Source organism: Annulohypoxylon maeteangense (genome assembly GCF_022496945.1).
Source record: "Annulohypoxylon maeteangense strain CBS 123835 unplaced genomic scaffold GGS22scaffold_13, whole genome shotgun sequence".
NCBI lineage: Eukaryota > Fungi > Ascomycota > Sordariomycetes > Xylariales > Hypoxylaceae > Annulohypoxylon > Annulohypoxylon maeteangense.
The window spans coordinates 616181-638015 of NW_025953260.1; the positions used below are offsets into that span (position 1 = coordinate 616181).

General features: G+C 47.5%; 8 protein-coding genes across 8 annotated transcripts; 5 read left to right on the plus strand and 3 right to left on the minus strand.

Annotated features, from left to right (window-relative positions):
* The first annotated feature begins 133 nt into the window (after positions 1–133).
* Positions 134–2399, plus strand: GGS22DRAFT_37149 (tRNA synthetases class I (M)-domain-containing protein). The gene is made up of 3 exons (XM_047966925.1): positions 134–392; positions 500–1755; positions 1825–2399. The coding sequence occupies exons 1-3, from the start codon at positions 185–187 to the stop codon at positions 2119–2121; spliced, it is 1761 nt and encodes a 586-aa protein (XP_047817030.1). The 5' UTR covers positions 134–184; the 3' UTR covers positions 2122–2399.
* On the plus strand, positions 2295–3461 carry GGS22DRAFT_195402 (GNAT domain-containing protein; the record flags this gene model as incomplete). The annotated part of the gene is made up of 3 exons (XM_047965662.1): positions 2295–2475; positions 2610–2689; positions 2781–3461. The coding sequence occupies exons 1-3, from the start codon at positions 2454–2456 to the stop codon at positions 3459–3461; spliced, it is 783 nt and encodes a 260-aa protein (XP_047817031.1). The 5' UTR covers positions 2295–2453.
* Positions 3313–5559, minus strand: GGS22DRAFT_168098 (pyridoxal-phosphate dependent enzyme). Its single transcript, XM_047962092.1, has 5 exons — positions 5045–5559; positions 4798–4982; positions 4510–4745; positions 4247–4452; positions 3313–4191 (listed from the first exon to the last, which is right to left on the minus strand). Exons 2-5 carry the CDS (start codon positions 4890–4892, stop codon positions 3649–3651), a joined length of 1080 nt encoding a protein of 359 aa, XP_047817032.1. The 5' UTR covers positions 4893–4982; positions 5045–5559; the 3' UTR covers positions 3313–3648.
* Positions 5560–7158: 1599 nt separating this feature from the next.
* Positions 7159–8313, plus strand: GGS22DRAFT_168102 (uncharacterized protein). The gene has a single exon (XM_047962093.1). It carries the CDS (start codon positions 7359–7361, stop codon positions 7941–7943), a length of 585 nt encoding a protein of 194 aa, XP_047817033.1. The 5' UTR covers positions 7159–7358; the 3' UTR covers positions 7944–8313.
* A 2581-nt stretch (positions 8314–10894) lies between these two features.
* GGS22DRAFT_168104 (uncharacterized protein) lies at positions 10895–12278 on the plus strand. Its single transcript, XM_047962094.1, has one exon. The coding sequence runs from the start codon at positions 11077–11079 to the stop codon at positions 12205–12207; it is 1131 nt and encodes a 376-aa protein (XP_047817034.1). The 5' UTR covers positions 10895–11076; the 3' UTR covers positions 12208–12278.
* A 118-nt stretch (positions 12279–12396) lies between these two features.
* On the plus strand, positions 12397–13665 carry GGS22DRAFT_37197 (uncharacterized protein). The gene is made up of 2 exons (XM_047966926.1): positions 12397–13027; positions 13093–13665. The coding sequence occupies exons 1-2, from the start codon at positions 12655–12657 to the stop codon at positions 13386–13388; spliced, it is 669 nt and encodes a 222-aa protein (XP_047817035.1). The 5' UTR covers positions 12397–12654; the 3' UTR covers positions 13389–13665.
* Positions 13666–13957: 292 nt separating this feature from the next.
* On the minus strand, positions 13958–17770 carry GGS22DRAFT_190515 (uncharacterized protein; the record flags this gene model as incomplete). Its single annotated transcript, XM_047964989.1, has 4 exons — positions 13958–14853; positions 14923–15561; positions 16239–17496; positions 17561–17770. 4 exons carry the CDS (start codon positions 17768–17770, stop codon positions 13958–13960), a joined length of 3003 nt encoding a protein of 1000 aa, XP_047817036.1.
* A 1666-nt stretch (positions 17771–19436) lies between these two features.
* On the minus strand, positions 19437–21028 carry GGS22DRAFT_168110 (MFS general substrate transporter). Its single transcript, XM_047962095.1, has 2 exons — positions 21008–21028; positions 19437–20888 (listed from the first exon to the last, which is right to left on the minus strand). Exon 2 carries the CDS (start codon positions 20789–20791, stop codon positions 19592–19594), a length of 1200 nt encoding a protein of 399 aa, XP_047817037.1. The 5' UTR covers positions 20792–20888; positions 21008–21028; the 3' UTR covers positions 19437–19591.
* Between the last annotated feature and the right edge of the window lie 807 nt (positions 21029–21835).

Sequence of the window (21835 nt, forward strand, 5' to 3'; positions counted from 1 at the left end):
ATCTCTACAGCGAGCAGTCTTATAGCCTATAGCCTATAGGTACCAGGTAGGTGCTAGGAACCCCGACCCCGCTAATGATTTGACCCGGAGCTCCCCCACAGCTCTTCTCCATCGGCTAAAATTAATTTCTAAGCCGAACCTCTCGATTTAAAAACATGAACAATACATCTACGATAGTCAGATCATGAGGAGCAATTTAGGGAACCTAAGTCGGCGATTATCGACGGTAACATCTCGACAGACGGTTCGCAATGGGTGGACATGTCAATCCTGTAGGGTCAGCCAGGCGCGGCGCAAGCTATTCAGCACCACCACAGCTCTCCGCGAGGCCAAAGGCGACGCCATAGACAAGCCGTACTATGTGACAACGCCGATCTTCTACGTCAATGCCTGTGAGTCCCATATTATACATGCATGGCGTATAGTTCCTAATTTGTACTGATTATATGTTCCGCGCTATTCCTCACATCAAATGTATTCTAACCAATCTCCTTTAAAGCACCCCACGTCGGCCATCTTTACAGCATGCTAATCGCAGACATCCTGAAGCGATGGCAAGTCCTAAAGGGCAGACCGGCGATCCTGAGCACGGGAACCGACGAGCATGGCATGAAGGTCCAGCAAGCAGCCCAGGCGCAGGACATACAACCCAAAGCGCTGTGCGATACGAATTCCGAGACGTTCAGGGATCTGGCGAAGAAGGCGAACATCGACTACGATTTCTTTATACGTACTACGGATGCCGAGCATAAGGAGGCCGTGGAGTACTTTTGGGGCAGGCTGAAGGAGAGCGGGTACATATACGAGACGACGCACGAGGGCTGGTATTGCGTTAGCGACGAGACGTACTACCCCGAGACCATGATCAAGAAGCGCGTGTCGCCGCTGACGGGGAAGTCGTTCATGGCGTCGGTCGAGACAGGGAATAAGGTCGAGTGGCAGTCAGAGCAGAATTATCATTTCCGGTTGACGGCTTTTAAGGACAGGTTATTAAAACTTTACGCCGATAATCCGGAATTCGTGGTCCCGAAAACAAGACTTGCTGAGGTCGTTAACTGGGTCACGAATAATCTCGAGGACTTGTCTATATCCCGTCCTAGAAGCCGTCTTGAGTGGGGCATCCCGGTGCCGGACGACCCGGAACAGGTCATCTACGTGTGGGTAGACGCTTTGATCAACTACATCACGGTGGCCGGATATCCCATGTGGCCGCCCGGATCCGAGCATACGAAGGGGTGGCCGGCAGATGTTCATGTCGTTGGGAAGGACATCGTGCGCTTTCACAGCATTTACTGGCCTGCGCTACTCATGGCGCTAGATCTACCTTTGCCGAAGACCGTTCTCAGCCATGGGCATTGGTTGATGAGCAAGAAGAAGATGTCTAAATCAGTCGGAAACGTGGTGAATCCCTTCTTCGCGATAGATCGATGGGGCGTGGATACCATACGATACTTTCTGATCTACCACGGTTCCATAACCGAAGATTCCGACTACAGCAACGAGTTCATCGTGATTAACTACAAGAAGGGGCTACAACATAGTATCGGCAATCTGCTCAACAGAATAACTCAGCCAAAGCAATGGAGTGTGAGGGATGCAGTGGTAGAGATATGTGGCAAGCCATCTGATGAACTACCGGACCTGGTTATCTCCCAAAAACAGATGATAGAAGAGCTTGTAAGCAAGGTTGAAAAACATATGGACGCATTAAATCCTACTTTGGCATTGAAGGCAATTATAGATGTTGCGTTTGCTGTAAGTTATCTCTTTCGCATTTCCATCTACCTAGTACTTTGCTTTGCATCTATCGCTAATTCTCTATAGTCAAATGTCTTTATGTCCAACGCAAAACCATGGGATGTAAAAAACGAAAGTGAAACGACGGCGCTCAACCAGATCGTGTTCCACACGTCTGAAGCCCTTCGTGTGGTGGGAATACTCTTACAGCCATTTATACCGGAGAAGTCGAAAAGATTGCTGGATGTATTAGGGGTTAGTCCTGATCGGAGGACATTCGAGTTCGCGAAGTTGCATGCGGACAACGACTATGGGACGTCTTTCGTGCCGATTGTGAAGGGCGCGCAAGGGAGCTTGTTCCCGCCTTTGCCAGTTGAGGATTGAATGGGTTGAATGAATGTATTGATATATGTAAATCGGAATGATACCATGAAAAAGTTACTCTTTATTCCATTTATTGAAGTTGGCAGGTGTTAGGGGCTTGCTTCATTGCAGGAACGACTAAGCCTATAAATTTACGGCGGCAGCCGCACCCGTGATTTGTGACTAAACATTAAATATACGAAAACGCACTTTGATAAAACTTTGACTTTCCTTCCCCCTTCAATTTTATGTGCCTCAATAACAATTTTATGAAGTCGCTTCATAAGGAAAAGATCGATAAATTATATGCGACACCCGTCCCATACTTAATTTGATAAGAAATTCGCATCACGATGAGAGTAAATCAAGATGTTGGTAAGTCCAAACCCATCTCCATCTCTCGTGTTAGGATGCGTTTGCACTCACTTTCACGCTGTTCACAACGAATATTCTCCGTCTTTTTATCCCACAAAAATGAAATAGAGCTAATTAATTCATCATTATAATAGCCGTCTGCGGTAACAGCATCATTCTCGTGCCTTATGACAAGCACCACGTCCTAAAATACCATGAGTGGATGGAAGATGAGGTACGTCCCCTCAGCCCTCCAAAATATCTCCCTATACGTTTATATACTTCCTCACGCTCCCATTACTCAAACCAACTAACCTTCCCACAAGAAAATCCGCCAACTCACCGCCTCAGACCGTCTCTCACTAGAGCAAGAATACGAGAACCAAGCCTCATGGCGCACATCAGGCGACAAGCTCACCTTCATCATCTGCAAAGGTGCCTCCTTCTCCAACCTAGCGGCCTCCGCGTCGCCAGTCATAGCCGGCAAAGTCGACGTCCCAGGGAGCATGGCGGGCGACGTCAACGCGTTCATCTCGCCGTGGGACCCGGCCGATTACGAGGACAGGGTGACGATATGCGAGGAGTACGAGACCAAGGCGTATTGCGCCGCCGAGATCGACATCATGATCGCGGACCCGACGAGTCGGGGGAAGGGACTAGGCCGCGCGGCCGTGGCGGCGTTTCTGCTGTATATACGCCGCAATCTTGATGAGATACTAGGGGAGTTCGATGGTTGGTCGAGGGATAACAAGGGGAAGCATAAGACGCGGGTTTTGAAGGAGGTCGCGGCGAAGATTTATGAGGATAATACGGCTAGTATTGCGTTGTTTAAGAGTCTGGGGTTTAAGCAGCGCGGAGGGGTGAATTATTTCGGGGAGATTGAGCTGGTGCTTGAGGGGTTTGGGGAGGAGGGGTTTGAGCTGAAGGGGACGGTGGGTGGGGATTTGGTGGGGATGGGGTATAAGGAGGTCGGATATGATCGGTCGATGTTGGAAGAGGAGGTTTAGATGGAAGGAGGAAGATGGGGAGTGAGCAAGTTCGGATACGGTTGCATTTGCTGGTTACTTCGAGTGGAATAAGGAAGGGTGAGGATGGCTGGTCCATAGCTACACTTCACTTCACCCGCCCTTGATACCGCATATTCCTCAAACAAATCATGGAAATTCTTCTCTCGGTTCATTAAATCCCCGTTCACTATATCCTCTTCTTATACATATCCATATCCCTCACTCCAAACTGCTCCCCCCAAACCCCCAACGCATCTAAACTTACATTCGACCCTCCACACACAATCACAACCACATTCTTCCCCCTCCACTCCTCATCGCTCATCTCCTCTCCCCCTAACACCCGCCGCAAATCCCCGTTATACACCGTCGCAATAGTCGCCCCGCACGCAACCTCCACCAACATCCGCGCATCGTCCGCGAACCTCATCGTCGCAGCTACGGCCTCCGCATCGCTGACTACCAGACTCGTCAGGTACGACGCCTCCTGGCTCCAGCGGAAGGATTCTTCCGAAACCCTTTGCGCGCCGAGACTTGTCGCGATGCTGGTTATCGCGGGCAGAGTCACGAGGTGGCCTGCGTGGACACTGGCGTTTAAGCTATCGGCGCCGATGGTCTCGAGGGCGAGGACGCGGGGTTTGGGTTTTGGGTGGGAGGAGGAGGAGGTGGAGAAGTTCTTCTCTACGCCGGTCATTATGCCGTTTAGGAGGCCGCCGCCGCCGCAGTTGCACTTTGTGGTCGGTTAATATGCATTCCCTGAGAAGAGGTTGTTATCAGCTACTTACGATGATTCCGTCGATCTGCGATACGTTGTACGATTTCACTTGGGCGATGATTTCATCGACGAGAGTGCTTGCGCCTTCCCAGATGTCGGGGTGGTCGAAGGGAGGCACGTACACGCCGACGGAGTCGTTGGCGAGGAGTTCTGAGCGCAGGTGCGCGTCCGCGAGGGCCCAGTGGGAGCCTGCTTGGTGGACTTTTGCGCCTAGGACTGGTTTGGCGTCAGCCTGATTGATTCTACTGGCTTAAGAATGGAGATGGAACCTACGACGCAATTTCTCGATTATATGTTCTTTTGTGCTCAGGGGCACGACAATGGTGCATGGCCGATTCAATATCGCGGCGGCTGTTGCGCACGCCAGGCCTGCGTTACCTCCGGACGAGCAGTAGAAGTGGGCATCGCTGGTGCGTTTTCCGAACATTGCTTTTTGCATCATATACCCGATTCCCCGCGATTTAAAGGACCCTGAGGGTTGGAGGTTTTCTAGCTTGAGGAATATGTTGCTGGGTTGTTGTATTAGTTTCGTGTCCAGCAACCCGGGATCGAGCTACTTACCATCCTGCTGCCCGTGACAGAGTTGCCGATGGAATGCATGGTGTCTCTATCCAGAGATTCTGAGGCTCAGGCTGGTCAGGTTCGTAGGAGCCCATTTTCTTTGATGATCGTTGATGAATATCTAATCGAATGAAATATTCAAAACCACGACTAACAAGAACTTTTAAGGTAACTAATTAGAGAATCTATATAGGTAGATATCAGCTTAACATGTTCCGAGATTCATTGACCTTAGTACGATACCTACCTATATACACTCGTCGAGCCCCAAACGCTGGAGAAAGAGATCCGATATTCGCAGCAGCCAGAAAACCCAAAATCCCCGCAAACGCAAACTAGCTCGTCCACATGCCCGTTTATAAGCCGTCTAAACGCTCTATAACTTTATTCCAATGTGAGAAAATTGGTCCTACGATTCCTTCATCGCCTTCATCGGATGTGGTACAGGGTCAATGACAATAAGGCGTCGTATATGTGTTAGATAATTATGTCTAATGAGATAAAGGTAGGGTCGTATTGCAGGACCCGTCGATAAGGGACCGAGGGCGGGTGATAAGCTAGTGCATGGCTGCCGTTCCGTTGGTCTTCTGGAACACCGATCATACCGCGCGGGATAGGGCAGGTTAAGGGCCGTCGGTTGCCGATGCTGACCGCTGGTAGGGTAATAGTTACCTAAGCGCTTCCTAGAGAATTTATCGATGTTTTGGCATGACGTAGATTCGAACTCAATCTTTAATCTCATGTAAACACATCGTTATCGAGTTATCAACTAAGACGAAATGGATCATGGGTGGAAGCTGCGACTATGAGTGTATTAGACAAGTTAAAGTTTAGGTATATGAGATCAGCATCTCCAATTCATCCACTGTCCCTTGCAGCACTTTTCTCCCTTCTTCTTTTCTCTGATCACAAGTGTCAACTATTAAGGAAGCCCGTTGCACCAACATCAAACCTATACTCACAGGTGATCGTGATCACGAATAATTGTAGCTTTGCCCGAAGTTAAATCGAAATATCTGCTCTAGATTTCAAATACAGATCGCAAGGAAACTTATTCGAACTCAAATATCTATAAAGACCGGAAGAAGTGCCAAGAAACGATCCTAAATACCACCCACCTTGGTCATCACGAGAATAAGCAACCGTTTACTAAAGTAACCGATAAACTACTACCCAACAAGCCATCAAATACCGGTGATAGATCTGTACTCTTTCGCCCCCTGCATACTATGTATTGACCAATCAACAAGAAACTAGAAATAATTATCATAGATCCATCCATGGATGTCATGATAATTCTTCGTCAGCGGCCTGCATAATAAACGATATATCAAGGGGCTGTGTAATCTATATCATGGCAGCTTATGGGTATTCCTGTTCACAATTCGCGGCGTCCTCACATTTTCAACTCTAAAAGAGAGAAGAGGAAAGAGCAAAAACAATTATTTGCGAAACTCGACGATGTAGCCAGGCAATAATTTAAAGCTTGAAAATCGACACCACCTTAGGGATATATAAAATCCCCGCACCTCCCTATTTCGCAAACGTGGCACTGAAATTTAGGTCGATATAAGCATTCTACAGCGGTTCATTGGGTGCACTAGATGCTGATCCAGGGCGTTTCAGGTTTAGAATGGCCAAATAGGTAGGTCCTTCAGCACTGCCTCATCCCCTATTCCATCATCCCACCCCACTATCTACATCCACTACACCCACTATATCCACTAGCTTCATCCCATCTTATTAGCTACCCGCTTACCTAAATAATAACTTCGCTAAGATCTAGACCAACCATACCCCTGGGTCCGCCCCAGATTCCAATAACCTCCTTTTATGGATATCTACCTATTATGTCTCTGCTCCACACGCAAAAGAGCCCTGTTCAACGGCTAAATCAAGAAATCGAGAAATGAGGCTGAGCTAATAAGGTAATCTCGGTTTAGGAAGGTTAGGTTATGTACTATGTACGCTCCTCCTTCTCCAAACGCGATAGGTTAGTGAAACGGAACTTGTTGTGTGATGCCTGAAACTCCAGCATCCTACTCTACCTATGCTCTCCAACGAAGACTGTCCCGACTATGCATGTACCGCACGCTCGCCGGGCGTTGGTTCAAAGATCTTTCTTCAACGGACGATCATGGCGGTGTCGTGCAGAATACCAAGGGGGCACGGATCGAACCGAGAAGCAGCACTGGGTAAAGCCAGGGTAGTCTTTACCTAAGATCTGGATACTGAACCGCGTCATCCAGCCTATATTATCAGCGCCAAGAGATTTTTGATACGAGGATATACAGCTGTTCCATGGGTCCTCTTATTATTTAATTTTCGGCCGGTTCAGGCGATCGTCGCATTGTGGGTGGGTTATAGAAACTTACTATCTTTAGTTTCTTACATTGGTGTTGCTGTTACTTGACCGATAGTCTTCAACGCTTCTACCTTTCTCATCTTCCCAACCCAAGACTCAATACAAGAATTTTATAGAAATTAAATCCTTATTTAATCAAAATATCATCAAAAGCACGCCTTATATACGTACACATTCACAAACACCTTAACTAACCATGAAACTCCCACTCCTCTTCACGCTAAACTTCCTAGCCCCTACCATCCTCGCCTCCACCAATCACGCCGCCACCACATCCTCACCATCAGCACCCATATTCGTTCTCAGAACAACACAGACCGCAACATCGGTGTTAGGAAAAGCGCTTAGCAAACTAGGCTATATCCACCAAGACTCTCGCCAGGGAAACTCCACCGCGGCATCTAACACCAATACGTATGTCGAGGTCAGCTCAGACGCGCAGCTCCTGGAAATCACCAAATCCCACCCGGAGGCTAAGTTCATAATACCGCGCGGAAGCCGGTTGGGAGAGGAGGGGCTGGGAAGGACATGGTGGTGGGGTCGCGAAAGTGGAGGGGGCGCTGAGATGGTAATGACGACGACGACGATGGGGGACGGTAGGGGAACGTGGTTCGCGCAGGCGTTTACAGAGAAGAGGATAGGCGATGATGGGATCCTGGAGCTCGACGTTTTGGCGTTGGAGAAGGGCGCGCAGGCGGAGAATTGGGTGCGGTTGTGCGATTTTTTGGGGCTGGGGTATAGTGTTGTTGAGAGGTTTGGCTTGTGGCATTTTCCTCAATGAGAGAGGGGGGAGAGGGCCTGGATTTACGGTCTGGAAATTGGAAGATTGAGAGATGGGTGGGTTAGAAGGAGGGGTTTATAGGCGTATCGTATCCTGCGCAGGTGCTCTTGAGCATGGCGAGGAAAGATCGCATCAACCTGAATTGGCGTATGAGTAATTAGCGCCGCCGCGGACGGGTTTACCATTGAGCAAGAGGAAACGAAAATATCGCCGAGTCCGGGTTGGTGAAGTCGGCTACCATCTCCCTTATACCCACGAAGAAGGCTTCGGTGCCGTGCACCTATCATCACAGAGATATACCTACCTAACACTAGAAATAGAGGTGCTTTACACCAGCCATAACTAGAGATACAGAGCAATCAATACCAAATTCAATTAAACTGTTCGCGATACTGGAGAATGTTAGCTGCTAATGGATCTAGACATCTGTATGCATGCATTCTCGCATCCAGTCTCAGGTCTAAGGGCCATGCCCCCTTTACCCGGGTGTCATCGTCTTAGTCACGGACATGCTAAAATATGGTCTCACTTTGATTTGTCCCGGGAAAGATAATCGCAAAGGCATCTTCACTTGAATTAGGTGAAGTATGTTGTGCTGTGCTTCTTTCTATGGATTTAGGTAGGTAATAATATATCCATAATATGAATGTATGTAGTTTCAAGTCCCTAATTAAGCTCTTTCCTTTTCCCACATAAGGCGTTATCGTCATCGGATAGACAAGGGATACCTCCTTTTCGTTTTCTATTTATGAGACGACAATGACCTAGCTCTGGCTCCGGTTCCCTGCGGCAAACTTCTTTGATTATGATGGGCATATTCGCGTCCAGGTAGGACGTGTAGCTATCTCTTTACTTAGGTACATACACGTCGAATAGGACGCATGTTGGTGCATTGGATTAACTTGGTTCCAATTGAACTCCTTAAGGTGCCGGCCGACCTCGATAGTCGGAGAATGTATCGTGCCGATGAAGATCTTTAAAGTATACGGCTTGTATCTTATGCCGTTCGTGATCCATCTGTAATAACAATGTTGTTTCTCGCGTCGTTTGTTTGTGGCAGGTGTTACGTGTTGCTCCGCAAGGTTATCCGGGGCATAATGATATGATGTTGTTTTTCGGACAGGACGAGAAGGATTAATATCGGACTTTCGAATATAAGGGAACCTTTTATAGTGATCTCGGCGAGGCTCCAACCATGGGTTATGGATCTTACCCAGGGCTCCCACCATGGGTTGTGTATTTTACTCAAGTGTACGGAGATAGTCGCCGCCTAAATCTTATGGGTTCTTAAATGTACCTGACCAATACTTTCTTAGCCACATCTGTGTCGTGATCCATCTTAAATTAACCGGCCATTCGTCGTCCTTGACGTTATGATGTTTTCTCTTATGGCTTATCGACCTTATATGCGTGGTGATTCTTATATAGCTATTTTTGTTGTATCCCAGGCCGGGATATTAGAGTGCGTGATCTCCATATGACAAGAGAAAACAACTGCTTGATGAGATCATTGAAACACCTCGAAGGATGAAGTTTGCAGGATGGTTCCTGGACAGAGAATTATGGTAAGCACATTGTCGACATTTGAGTGAGCATCAGAATTCCATCCACTTACTATTCATCAACCTTTTGTTATGAGAGTGTCAATGGACGAGGTCTCATCGCTCTCTCATCGAATCCGGGGTTGCATGTATTAATTAAGCTAAAGAAGAAAGGAAAAGGAAAAGATCTACAGTAGCGATGCAAGTGGGGTTTTATGACCCTTGCTTCGGCAGAATCTAGCGCTAACCTAAGTTAGGCTAGTTCGGCTTATCCTCCTCACCGCCCTCGTACATGTGGTCCTAGCTCAAGAAGTGTGTTCAGCCACTTCTTGTCAAGCCACTCATGGCTGAGCCATGACATTAGGACAACTTCATAAGGGCGTTAGATAATTAGTATATATAGATATTAAAAGAATAATGAGCTTAGGTTGAGATGGCTCAATTAATTATTATATTGAGTAAGTTAGTACTCAAGTAATTAGGTATGAAGGAGGGAGAAAGAGAAATAGAGAGGCGATGGGAGTAGATATTTATATACCTAGGGTAGGTACTTTTATGAGGACAGTGCTAGCAAAAGAGTTTCCTACATCGATAATCAACGCACAGTGATAAAAAAGTTAATATCGATTTAAGCTTCACGTTGACCTATCATGCGCCGAATTGGCATTGTTTCTATAATCGACTCTCCGTGTGAAATAACATTATATGGCCTTTTTACATAATCTCATGAGTCATATTCGCTCATGGGAAGGTGCTGAACACAGTATATAATGGTTGCTACATGTTTTGCGCTGATTTCTGAGCCTATAATGGCAACTGCGTGTGGTCATTGAGCGATTGCTAGGTGTGAGCAGTTAACTTAGGCAAGTGCTTTCGACTTAGCAAACTAAACTTCTGCGTGACTACCATGATAAGTACCTACCTAGGTACATACCTGTCCAAGTGTGGGAATCTGTTTATTAAAAAAAATCTAGTGTTTTTAATCATACTGTAGTCGGCTATTTTTCTTTTTTTGTGGTTATGATATTTACCGCCTCGTTGACCTGAACACTACCGGGACGGTTAATGAAGATAAAGGTTAGCAGCAGCTACCTACTTAATAACATGATAATTAAGTAAGGACCTACCATTTCGACTATAAAATATACTGTCTTTAGAACTCTTACTTACAAGAACGTTATCTGCGGCATTGAACCTTCAAACATATATTATTCGTCGACGTCGTTTCTATTGCCTCTAAACAGCGAGGACCTCTTCAAGCATGGTTTCGCTGAGGAAAGAAATGAGAAAATAGGTATCATGTAGTTTTCTGCTGAAGCATTCACGAGAGATGGTATTTGTTGATATACACTAAGATGAATCCTATCGACTTTTCCTAACGAATGCTGATTCGTCGGGTACTTTTGCGACCTGGGTGAGGCAGTGCTGTGTGGATCTGTGCAAAAGCCTCAATTAATATTTAAGATAGTCCCATGAAGTAAATGCTTCACCTGTTTGGCGATATGATTCGTCTGACAGCATATAAATCGTCCCAGGTGGCTTCTAAATGTAAATTGGATGGGAACAGTGGAAAGAAATGAATATGAGCGAAAATGGCACCAACATCTCTCAGAGCACACCATAAGAGCCGGGCGGGTTGCACCACATGCAAATCCAAGAAGGTGAAGTGCGACGAGGGACAGCCGTGCTCGTACTGCGTCAAGAGACAGCTTTCATGCAGCTTAGCGCCATCGTCGTCACCTTCGACCGAGAGTGGGAGGGGTTCGAAGACACCGGAGATAAGGGTGGTTCAACCCTACGAGGGGACGTCCTTCTCCTTCACTGATTTTGGCTTGTACCACCATTTCGCCATTTCCACGGCCTTCGCACAGGCGGACGATAGCGCATCGGCATCAGTGTGGCGGGATGTGGTCGGTGATCTTGCGACACAGTATCCGTACCTCCTCCACGAGATCCTAGCGACCGCCGCACTACACCAGCGTTTAGCCCTCCCGGACCAAGCCGCCTATCTCGAGCGTGTCGCCGCTGAACACCAAGCTAAAGCCATTCCGCTATTCCGACAGGCTTTAGCTTCTATTTCAGCAGAAACGGCTCTGCCTTTGTTTGCTTGCGCGTGTCTGTTCATACCATATCACTTTGCTGCTGCGAAAGATGCTTCGTCGCTGCTTTTCAATGAGGAAGCCGGGACTCTAGCCGAGTGGCTTATTTTGATTCAGGGTTGCGCGGCGATCACGATGGAGCAAAACGCCACCCTTATGCACTCATCTCTGAGGGCGCTCCTTGGCGAGCTGTATACACCGAAGGTGGAGGACTTAGGCAACGGGCCTACAGACGAAAGGCTCGTCGATCTATATTCGAAATTGCCCATCACACCTGAACAGAGAGAAACATACTCGGATACTCTAGTTAGGCTACGGGTGTGCTTCTACTTGTCAGATAAAGCAGACTCGCCGCTGGATAAGAAGAACGCGGCTCTCAGGTTTCCATCTATTATAAACAATAATTTTCGAACAGAACTTGCTGCTAAGCACCCGGCGGCCCTGATCATAATGGCTTACTGGTGCGTCTTGTTAAATCGTGTCGAGGACAGATGGTGGCTCAAGGACAGGGTCAAGCCATTGCTGATCAAGATCAAGGAATTGATACCAATGCAGTACACGACTATTATAGAATGGCCCCTGGGAGAGGTTGGCGTATATCCTGAGCCTGAGATAGGTGTTTAAGCTGTCCGAAATTAGATTCGAGTTTAGAGAGAAATCGAACTGAAAAAAGAATATAAAAGTCTAAATGCGAATAACGAATTACTCATTTGAAGAAAAGTGCACTTATCGAGATGTAACTGATATGGTTTTAAGCATAAGGCGGCAAACTCCATAAGTCTACTTTTCAACTCTTTTTCAAACAGACAATTCATTCCCCTACTCATTATCCAACCTTTCACTTTGTGAGCTCTTGAACAACTCATTAATCTACTAGTAATATCTTGCTGATTCTAGAAGAACCTATACCCGTCATATTAATTTTCGGGCCTCGTCGCTCGCGCGCAAGCACCCCAAACGGCCTACAAACAAAATCTCTCCCTCACAAAACTAAACAAAAACCCACTTCTCCGATACACGCATAACCCCGATACCCAGCCCCCAAGCTCCCACAGCAACACCAACCCCAAGATGTCTCTCCCAACAATAGAAACCCAATTCCGGGTCTCCAGCGACGCCGCGCAGAGCTTCGTAGACACCTACTACGAAGCACGCACACGCCGACGTCCCCTGACCAACTTCTACGCCTCGACCTCCGCGCGTCTCACCAACGCCTCCGTCAAACCCGACATCAGCATAAACGGGCTCCCGGTGCCGGATGTCGCCGCGTACGAGGTGCTGCTCGAGAACCAGGGCGGGCCCGTGGTCTACGAGATCTCGTCGTTCGACGCGCTGCCTGTGACCCCGCATTATAGGCTCGGCGAGCCGGAGGCTGCGGGCGCGGAGTATAGTGCCCGTGACGCTACGGCGGGTGTGAGGAATGGGGATCGTATGAGCTTTATGAGTGAGTATTTATTCATTACTTCCTTTCTTGGTGCTTGGGTTTGCTAATGCTGGTTACGGCGAAAGTTCAGGTAAGCGGTATCATCCGCTATACCCACGAACACACGGCCCCGGCCACGGCGGCGGGGGGCCCGGGGGAAGCCAAGAGCACACCTCCGGCTCTGGGTGAAGCGGCTAGCGCTACGGCCAACACGCCCTTTGCCGTTGGCAGCACGCCGAAACCGGCTGAGGAAGCTGAGCTGCCGGAGCAGGCCTTCAATGAGGCGTTTATATTGGTGCCGCATTGGGAGGCCTGGGGACGCAACCCGCCGCGGAATTTGCGGAAGTGGGTTATTGTTAGTCAGAACTTTCGTACGCTATGATGGGGTATGAAGTGAGTTTTATGGGATGGGGTGGAGAGGGGGGTTGGAGGAATGATGACCCTTGAACTCGCCATAAGGTATTCGACATCTTAACTCATGAAGTAATGGGTTGAAGCATGAGACGTAGGATCACTTCGAACAAGGCCGTCTATTGTAAGATCCGAATACTTCTCACATAGCTAAGGCTACATTTATCCCAGTCAAAGAACAAGACTTGTGGACAGGGAAATATACATTCTGAACAATCAAAAATAACTGTATTGCCTTGAAACTGGATGTGACCATCAAATAGTCATACTTATTAATCTCACTGCCACTTCAGCATTAGGCAAAGGATAGCAATTTGTTCTATGACGTGAATCTATTTGTCTGTATCCTACGTGCATCGTAGAATCCATTCACCCATCTTTCATGGCACATGCCAAGCAAAAGCCAGTTCAAAGGCTGCCAGTTGCTCATGAATCCAGCCCCTCTGGACATCCCCTTCAATCCTAGCAGACCTTCCCTATCCCCCCCAACTTCTAGGGATCTTAATTGCATGCCATAGAACCATGTAATGGTACCAAGGTCTAACTTCCAACTTTGTTTAAATCCCCATCAAGCAAACCAATCCTATACTCCCAATAACCACGACGAATGCGATCCCACTTCTCACCAAGTCTCGTCAGAGCGAGCCGTGCCAATTCCTTCTCACCCGCCTCCTTATAGGCGTCGGCGAGAAGATCCAAGGCGTGGGAACTGCGCACCTTCTCATTTTCTGCATCACCTAGATTCTCGACGAATTTCTCAGCAAATTCCCTTTCGGTCCTCATTTCCCTTCCGCCCTTGTGCATCACGCCCTTCAAATAGTTCCAGGGGCTCTGGTTTTGAGGCGCCAGGGCGACCTTGCTCTTCGCGTACTCTATCTCGCGATCGATGGTTTCGGCTGGGACCTTGGGGTCGTGTTCTGTGGCGTGGGAGTCGGGGGATGAGATCGATGGGTCGGAGAAGACGACGAAGAAGCGGTGGGACCAGGCTGAATTGTTTCGCACGTCGTCTTTGATCATGGCATCTACGCTCTCCAGCTCCGCTTCACCCCATAATCCCAGTTTGCGTATTAGGTACTGCCGGTAGCTCCACACGTGATAGTTCTTCGTGTCCAGCTTCAGCATCTCGTCCAAGAACTTCCTCTCGCTGTCGGCGAGAGCGGCTAATTCGTCGGGTAACGTCACTATTGCTGGGTAATAGTGATCTATCAGATGATTACGATGGTTCCAGATCTGGTAGTTCTTGATCCATGTAAGTGCTATCTCGTTGAGCCACTCGATCTCGTCCGGGATGGATATGTTCAAGGCCTCGACAATGGCAAATCGATAAATCCAGACAGTATAGTGTGCTGGGTTCATCGATATGATATGCTCGGTTAACTTGAGACATCGAGGGGAGTGTTCTTTAGCTGCCATGACAGCACGGAGGTATGACATAGCTACATTCAGGTTAACACATGTTCTTTGAGGACCTTAAGTCGTAGGGAGTGGTGCCATTAGAGACATACCTTCGGCATATTCCTCTGGGTATGCTATGGCAGCAAGTGCTCCTTCTGTGTCTTGCTGGGGTATCGGAACTACATCGTCCCAGTCTGGATCCAGCGCATACGGATCCATCTTTGCGCCATATAACTCTTTCTTTAATTGTGCCATCTCCTTCCTCCTGGCCCTCTCAACTTCGATGTCTTCTTCGGTTAAGATGAGGTGCTTCTCGGTGTCGCTAAGAGGGAAACGGTCGGCGTTCCTAGCCCTAGCGTGTTTTCGCCTGAAATCCCAGCTCTTTTCACTCAAAGATAAAAGTTTAATCTCTTTTGCGTTGTATGCTTCGTATTCTTCGACGGTATAATCGCCAAGGTCGCGGCCGTTCTTGTCACGACCCCACTGATTTTCGCGAGGCGGGGGTAAATTTCGTAGAGGAACGTTTGCCTCGTTCAGCTGTTTCCAGAGCTCCTTCTGAGCTTTATTTGATAGTGTTTTGGCTAGACCAGGCTTTAAATATTCTTGATTAAGGTAGGCTTGTCGGTCGGCTGCGGTCATGCCATCTAGGCCGAGCTGTTCGTAAGCTTTTTGGTAAGGGTTGGTGTCGTAATACCACTGCTGCTCGAGCTCTTTAACGGTTTGTGGTTTCTTCGGTGGTTCTTGTTTTGCTGTTAATCGGTTGATCAGTTAGTGATGTGTTTGTATATTCTAAACGAAAATAAAGATTAAATAATGGTATCTATACGTTCAGCTGTTTTTGCGCGGCTGCCTGCTCCTTTGTTCTTAGGCATTGTCACGAAGTTGCGAAGTTGATGAATGGTGGGGTTCGAATAAATATTAGCTAGCAGCTGTCAAGACCCGAGGAATGGGAAAAAATGACACAAGATTCCATTCGCCGTCATTGCTACCAGCCTACTACGGAGGGGCAAGCGCAACCAGCCGATTCCAACGTCGAATGCATCTGCTCTATGCGGGCCAAGAAGGTGCGATTAACGGGATTAATTATCGATTATTTCTATCTTGATTCTTATTAACTTTAAATTTAACTCTAATTCGAATCTAGAGCCAAGCTTATGATTGAACCTTAGCTGACCTTGATTGACCTTGACTGAACCTGGAACCCATTACTTTTTTTGGCCTACGGATATTCTATAACTAATATGGATACCCAACCAAACAACCACCACACAGAACCTCGGACGCCGTAATAGAAGCCTCGAAACCTAACACGAGTTGATCATTTGCCTTAATGGGGTCATGCGCTTAAATTCGACTGTTCCTCATTTCATCCCAAATCTCACAAATCTCGCAAGTTACTAGCTTTCGACTCTCCAAAATTTCCAACCCTCCCTCTCTGCGCCATCCAGGCCACCAAATACACCGACAAGCTTTTCAACACCGTCGTTACCCGGGGCACTTAGGAATTTGTCGAGGTCGATTTCCATTCCACCTTCCTCGTCCTCGTCCAGTCCGTTTTTTAACACCGCAGGCCATAGAACACCGACACCATCTCCGCCGAGCGTCGTTCTGAACTGTTTGTATCCTTCGTTTTCCAATTGGCGTTCCAGCTTGTCGACTTTTTCTCGTGGTACATCCGGCCTCATCAACGATATCGAGCAGCCACCACCACCAGCACCCGTAAGTTTCGTCCATCCCATTCCCTCATGATCGACTAATTCTCGTACCCGTTCGAGACGAGGATGCGAAACGCCTATGGCCGATAGCAGACCATGATTGATATTCATCAGCTGTCCCATGCGTCGTAGACTCTCGGGTTCGTCGCTGTCGAAGTATTCTTCCTCGATAAGGCTCTCCGCACTTCTGGTTATCTTGTCTACCGCGTCCATGATCGAACCCACTAGTTGCCCGTGCGCATCTTTCAGCTCCTTAACCTTGGCTACTTCGGCGGCCGTAGACTTGGGCACTCTCGTGTCCACTAGAAGCAGTGGTAATTCCGGGAAATCCCATAATGGGGTGACAGAGGGCGGTTTGTTGTAATCGAGTCGCTGGTATACCACGGCCTTGCCATGTGTCGAGACCGTATTGTCCACGCCAGAAGGATTGCCATGTATGCACATCTCTGCCACGAAGGCCCATTTGTTAATCCTCTCCACTTGTGTGCGGGCCTCGTCGGGTGGTTGATCGGGATGCGGACCAGACAGCGTCCGGATCTGTAATAGCATAGCTGCAGCCAAACAGACAGCGATCGACGCGCTGCTTCCGACACCGGCACCTATGGGTATTGTTGAGCGAAGTGTGTATATACAACCTGGAGATTTTCGCGACCCTAGTGATAGGAACAGGTATAGGAACGCGCGAGCGGAATTTTTGTGTATTTTTCGCTGGGATTCGGGCATTTTTGGTGAAATATTAGACAGGTGCGGATCCATGGCCTCCAAAAGCTCTTCATCCAGCTCCGTGACCAAATCGTAATAATACTTTTTCTTTCCCGGCTTTTGAAATTCACCCCACGGCAATTCGTCAATATTCCAGGTGTGGACCAGGTCGATATCGGGGAACTGCATGGTAACCGTACGTTTTGACTTAGAAAGGTGCGTTACTAGAAGATAGGAGCGGAGATTGATCGAAGCAGCAATAGCGGCCTAAGTATACAGTAAGTACACGCGTAATAGAGGTTACAAAATAATAATTGTTATATTTCCATACCTTGCCGTAGACTACAGCATGTTCGCCAAAGACGATGACCTTTCCTGGTGCTGAGACCATGAAAGCTGGCATCATTGGGCTAGAATTCTTGCGACTCATCTTCTTCTTTTTGTTCTGCTCGTCCTCTGACGACGATCGTTCAGTGGTATCGCCATTTGTTATTTGAAGATCCTCCATGGCTTCGTGAAAGCCATTGGTACCGTTCGACATTTGCGAGGTCAAGCTTTCAGGAGTTGCTGGAAGGCGAGTCATTCGGAAAAGCTAAAACCGTGCGGTTGTAATTTAAACCGGTAAAGATCCTCCCAGGTTTCTCTCGTTACAAACCAGGTCTCTTTGCTGCAGAATTCTTCGTGGGACGATAGCTATCCGACCAACAGGAACAAACCCCACACAGCAATGCGACTCTAGATAACGTTGTTGGTTCTGTAAAGAGGTATGCTTTATAAAGAGGAGAAATGTGATAATTATCAAGATTACAATAGGTAATATGTGAGGTGGTAATGTGACAAGAGAATAGACGTGAATAGATAAACAAAAGAAGAGCAATTAGGTGTAGTGATCGTGCGACAGTGAGAAATAAGGCCGGTGTCGTCGATTAATAAAGAGAGGGTCGTATTAAATTCGATAGGGTTATTCCTGTATTATTAGCTGTTTAGCTGTGAAGAGCACCGATGATTTGTTGACGCCTCTCTTTTCTTCTCCAGTTCTCCAGTAGACAGATAGACAGACAACACGACCACACAACCCACGTCCGATCAGTTAAAATCAATTATGTATGATGGAAAAAAGGTAATTGTACACTTGTAAGACCTGCAGAGCTACAGCATTGGAAGAACTGAATAGGTAGGGTAAAGAATTGACTGCATTGCTTGTGCGTGGACAGTGACAGATTGATGCTAGGATATTGGACATCAACGCAAGTAAGGCGCAGGCAAAATGGGGGACGATTTGCAAGCAGAGCAAGGGACCAGGATAGGAAATTTCCACCCCTTTATGTACCTACCTGTAAATTTGATTTAAGCCGTCCAATGGATCGAGCCAAATCTTCAAATTTCCCACAGCTTTTCCACTTAAGGTTCCAGTAAAAGAAAGTGGATGGCCCCTGCGCCGCTGCAATGGGAATCAGTGGGAATCGCTGGGAACCCTGTAACCCCCGGTGTTAACCCTTTTGAGCTGAGCCAGTCATATCCGGCCAATTAGAACTCGATTGATGAATTGGCTGCTTGTCAGGTGCTTGGCATTAGCTCCGACGAAATAATCCCTGCTAAGCCACGCCTCCGATTGCCATTCTTCCATCCACCATCTTATATAATAGCTCGGCCCTTTCCTCATATGGATAGTCCCGAGTAACTAGATGCGCTCTATCAAGGCACCGAGTAACCGATTTTATAAGCAAACATAAACCATCGATGTGATGGTGTGTACCCCAGATTTTGAAAATGTATGCAACCTATGTATGTACATACATATGTCATAGGTATTGGTACCGTACCAAGAGGGTGAGCAGGCTATAAACGGAAGCACCGGACTCGCACAAAGATATAAAATAACAACCAACGTAACCAAATAAGGATTCGTAAGTTTATCACACAGTTCCTTAGATACAGCTGACTAAGAGAATTGATGACATTCGAAGACGTATGTGGTTGCCAACTGCTAACTACGTTAGTACGGAAGTTTCAAAGCCTCTAAGCCTCGTGGCACCTGTTCATGTCCAGTACCGGAATTTCTTTAGCAACTACTCCGACTATACATGCGGGAAGTAGCCAATGAGAAATCTAAAGTTCTAGAAACTACGAAGCTCTTACTCTTATTGGTATAAAGCAATCTATTCTATCCTGAAATAGTAATGGGCACCCCTGAACCATAGCCCTCACATGATTCTCCCAAGCTTGGCTTTCTTTATATTTTAAAAATCCAACAACTATTACGTTAGACAGCTTGTTATGCCACATATAAAGTATTTTATTAGATGACGAGTTATGTCACTTTATAGTGCCAACAATCTATTTAAAGATGTATACCTAGTTATCACATCCTCCATTTCAAACTCATTTTTCCACTTGGTCCAACCATTGCTTCAAGCCTAATCCAAAACACGGCAACACTAGCAGCGAAAAGCAGCACGCTCACCAACACGGCCATATTAACATAACCGTGTGGCAAAACACCCGTGCCGCTATGGATCAAGGCGCCAGCGACCGGCGTACCAACTAGAGTTGCCATTCCGCGAACCATATACAGCACTCCATTGACAGAAGCAAAGTTTTGCATTCCGAAAATCTCGATGAGACTAGCCGGGAACAATGAGACATACGCGCTGGCGAATAGACCGTAAAAGACAGCAAAGCTGATGAATAAGCCGCGCGAGTTGTCCGTGGACCCGTATACTGTCGACGGAACCCAGAAACCAATCGTGATGGCTGCGCTGATGAACGTAGTCAAGAAAAGCGTGTTGAGACGTCCTAGGCGGTCCGCGAAATAACCGATGACGACCTTGCCGATGGCATTGCACGCGTTACTCAGCGCGATAAAGTTCGCTCCGGCTGTGGCGCTGTATCCAAGGGTTGAAGCGTACGAAGCGAAGAAGAACACAGGCGTATAGTACGCTGCGGCTTGGAAGACGGCACCGAGCCCCTGAGCGGCGAACTTGCGTGTCTTCGCCACGCGCCAGTCAATTAGGGGCACCTGCAGGATACCTCGAAGATGGCCGGCCCTAGAGGCGTTCTCGGCATTGATGCGAGCGAGGGTCTGCGGCTCCCAGGCCATGGTTGCGCTGGATAATGATACCATGACGAACGATATGACCCCGGATACGCGAAGAGCGTTTCGAAAGCCAAGGGAGTCGATCATCGCTTTGATTACCGGAGCCCAAACCACACCTCCGACGCCTGTCCCGGCTAGAATTATCCCCATTGCTAGGCCCCGGTGCGTCGTAAACCATCCCGGGGCAACGGTCACGGCGACCATATACGGCATCGAGGTGCCTAGTCCGAGAAGCAGGCCTTGAGTGAGCACAAAGTGCCAAAGTGCGGTCCCAAAGCTGGCCAAAATCAAGGAAAGCCCGAAAATGAAGCCTCCAATGAAAGACACCCAGCGCGGTGAGAAGTGCTTAGCCCAAGCTACGACAAATGGTGCACCGATTGTCATCAGCGAGATGGAGATTGTGCCGATAAGATCGATCAGTGCCGGCGTGGCACCCGTGAAAGGCGTTCCGGGCTTCTGTGACATGGCATCGTACAGCTCTTGAAACACGCCGAAGGCGAAATTAAGGCCGCAGCAGGTGAATATGAGCGTAAATGACGATGCGACGATTATTATCGATTTTCTAGTCTCTGGTTAACGGGTTGTTCTGGCCATTGAGACGATTCAGATCGGTGTTTTGCTAGTTCTGTATTTCAGTGAGATTTTGCTGCACTAATAGGGCAATAGAAAGTCGATGCTTACCGATTAGATGTTGCCGACTCGTGGGTTTGCTGTGATGCTATAGGAGCCATTTCGATGGACGGTTGCGATCTGTAGCTCGTCAACCGAATGAGTTGGTCATCTCCTGCGGCGGCTAAGTTGCCGGGCTGCTCAACAGATGCCATAGTGAGAAGGTAAGTCTTCAAAACAGATATATTGCTGATGTCTACCGAGAGCCCCAATGGGTGCGATTTTAGGGAATAATAAGAGTTATTGTCAATTGAAAGTTACAGGATCGAAATGCAATAGTTATATATTTATTCGGTTTCTATAGTATGTCAAAGGAAGGGCGTATTCCCTTGCTTCCGCCATCGGAAGTGATGTCATCTCACTTTACATAATGGCTCATCTCGGCTTCTTTTATGATAAAAAGATGCATTACAGACTAGAGCTTCGGGAACAATCGCAATTGTATCTTGAGGTTAGATCAATGAGTCAATATTCGCGGGGAAGGACATTAGCATGGCCAAACAAAACTTACAGCTTCTCGGCTTTAGGTCAAAATTCTTACGTAAGTCCTAGGACTCGAGTTCTGAAGCCCTTGAAGACTTTAATCTTTTCATAACTATATCCGAATATCGAAACCGATACACAATTGGTGTTTCTGAAAATGAATAATAGGGGATTCTTGTTTTGTTAGCTGACGATGGCAGCAGAACTATATTGAGTAGCCTGAGCACCTACCGACACACAATTTTAATTGATCATATTTTAATATTTCGAGAAGGGTTGGAAACTTGCTACGTACGCACACGCATCCGCAATATATATCTATCAACTCATCTTCTACAAAAGACGATATTGATATAT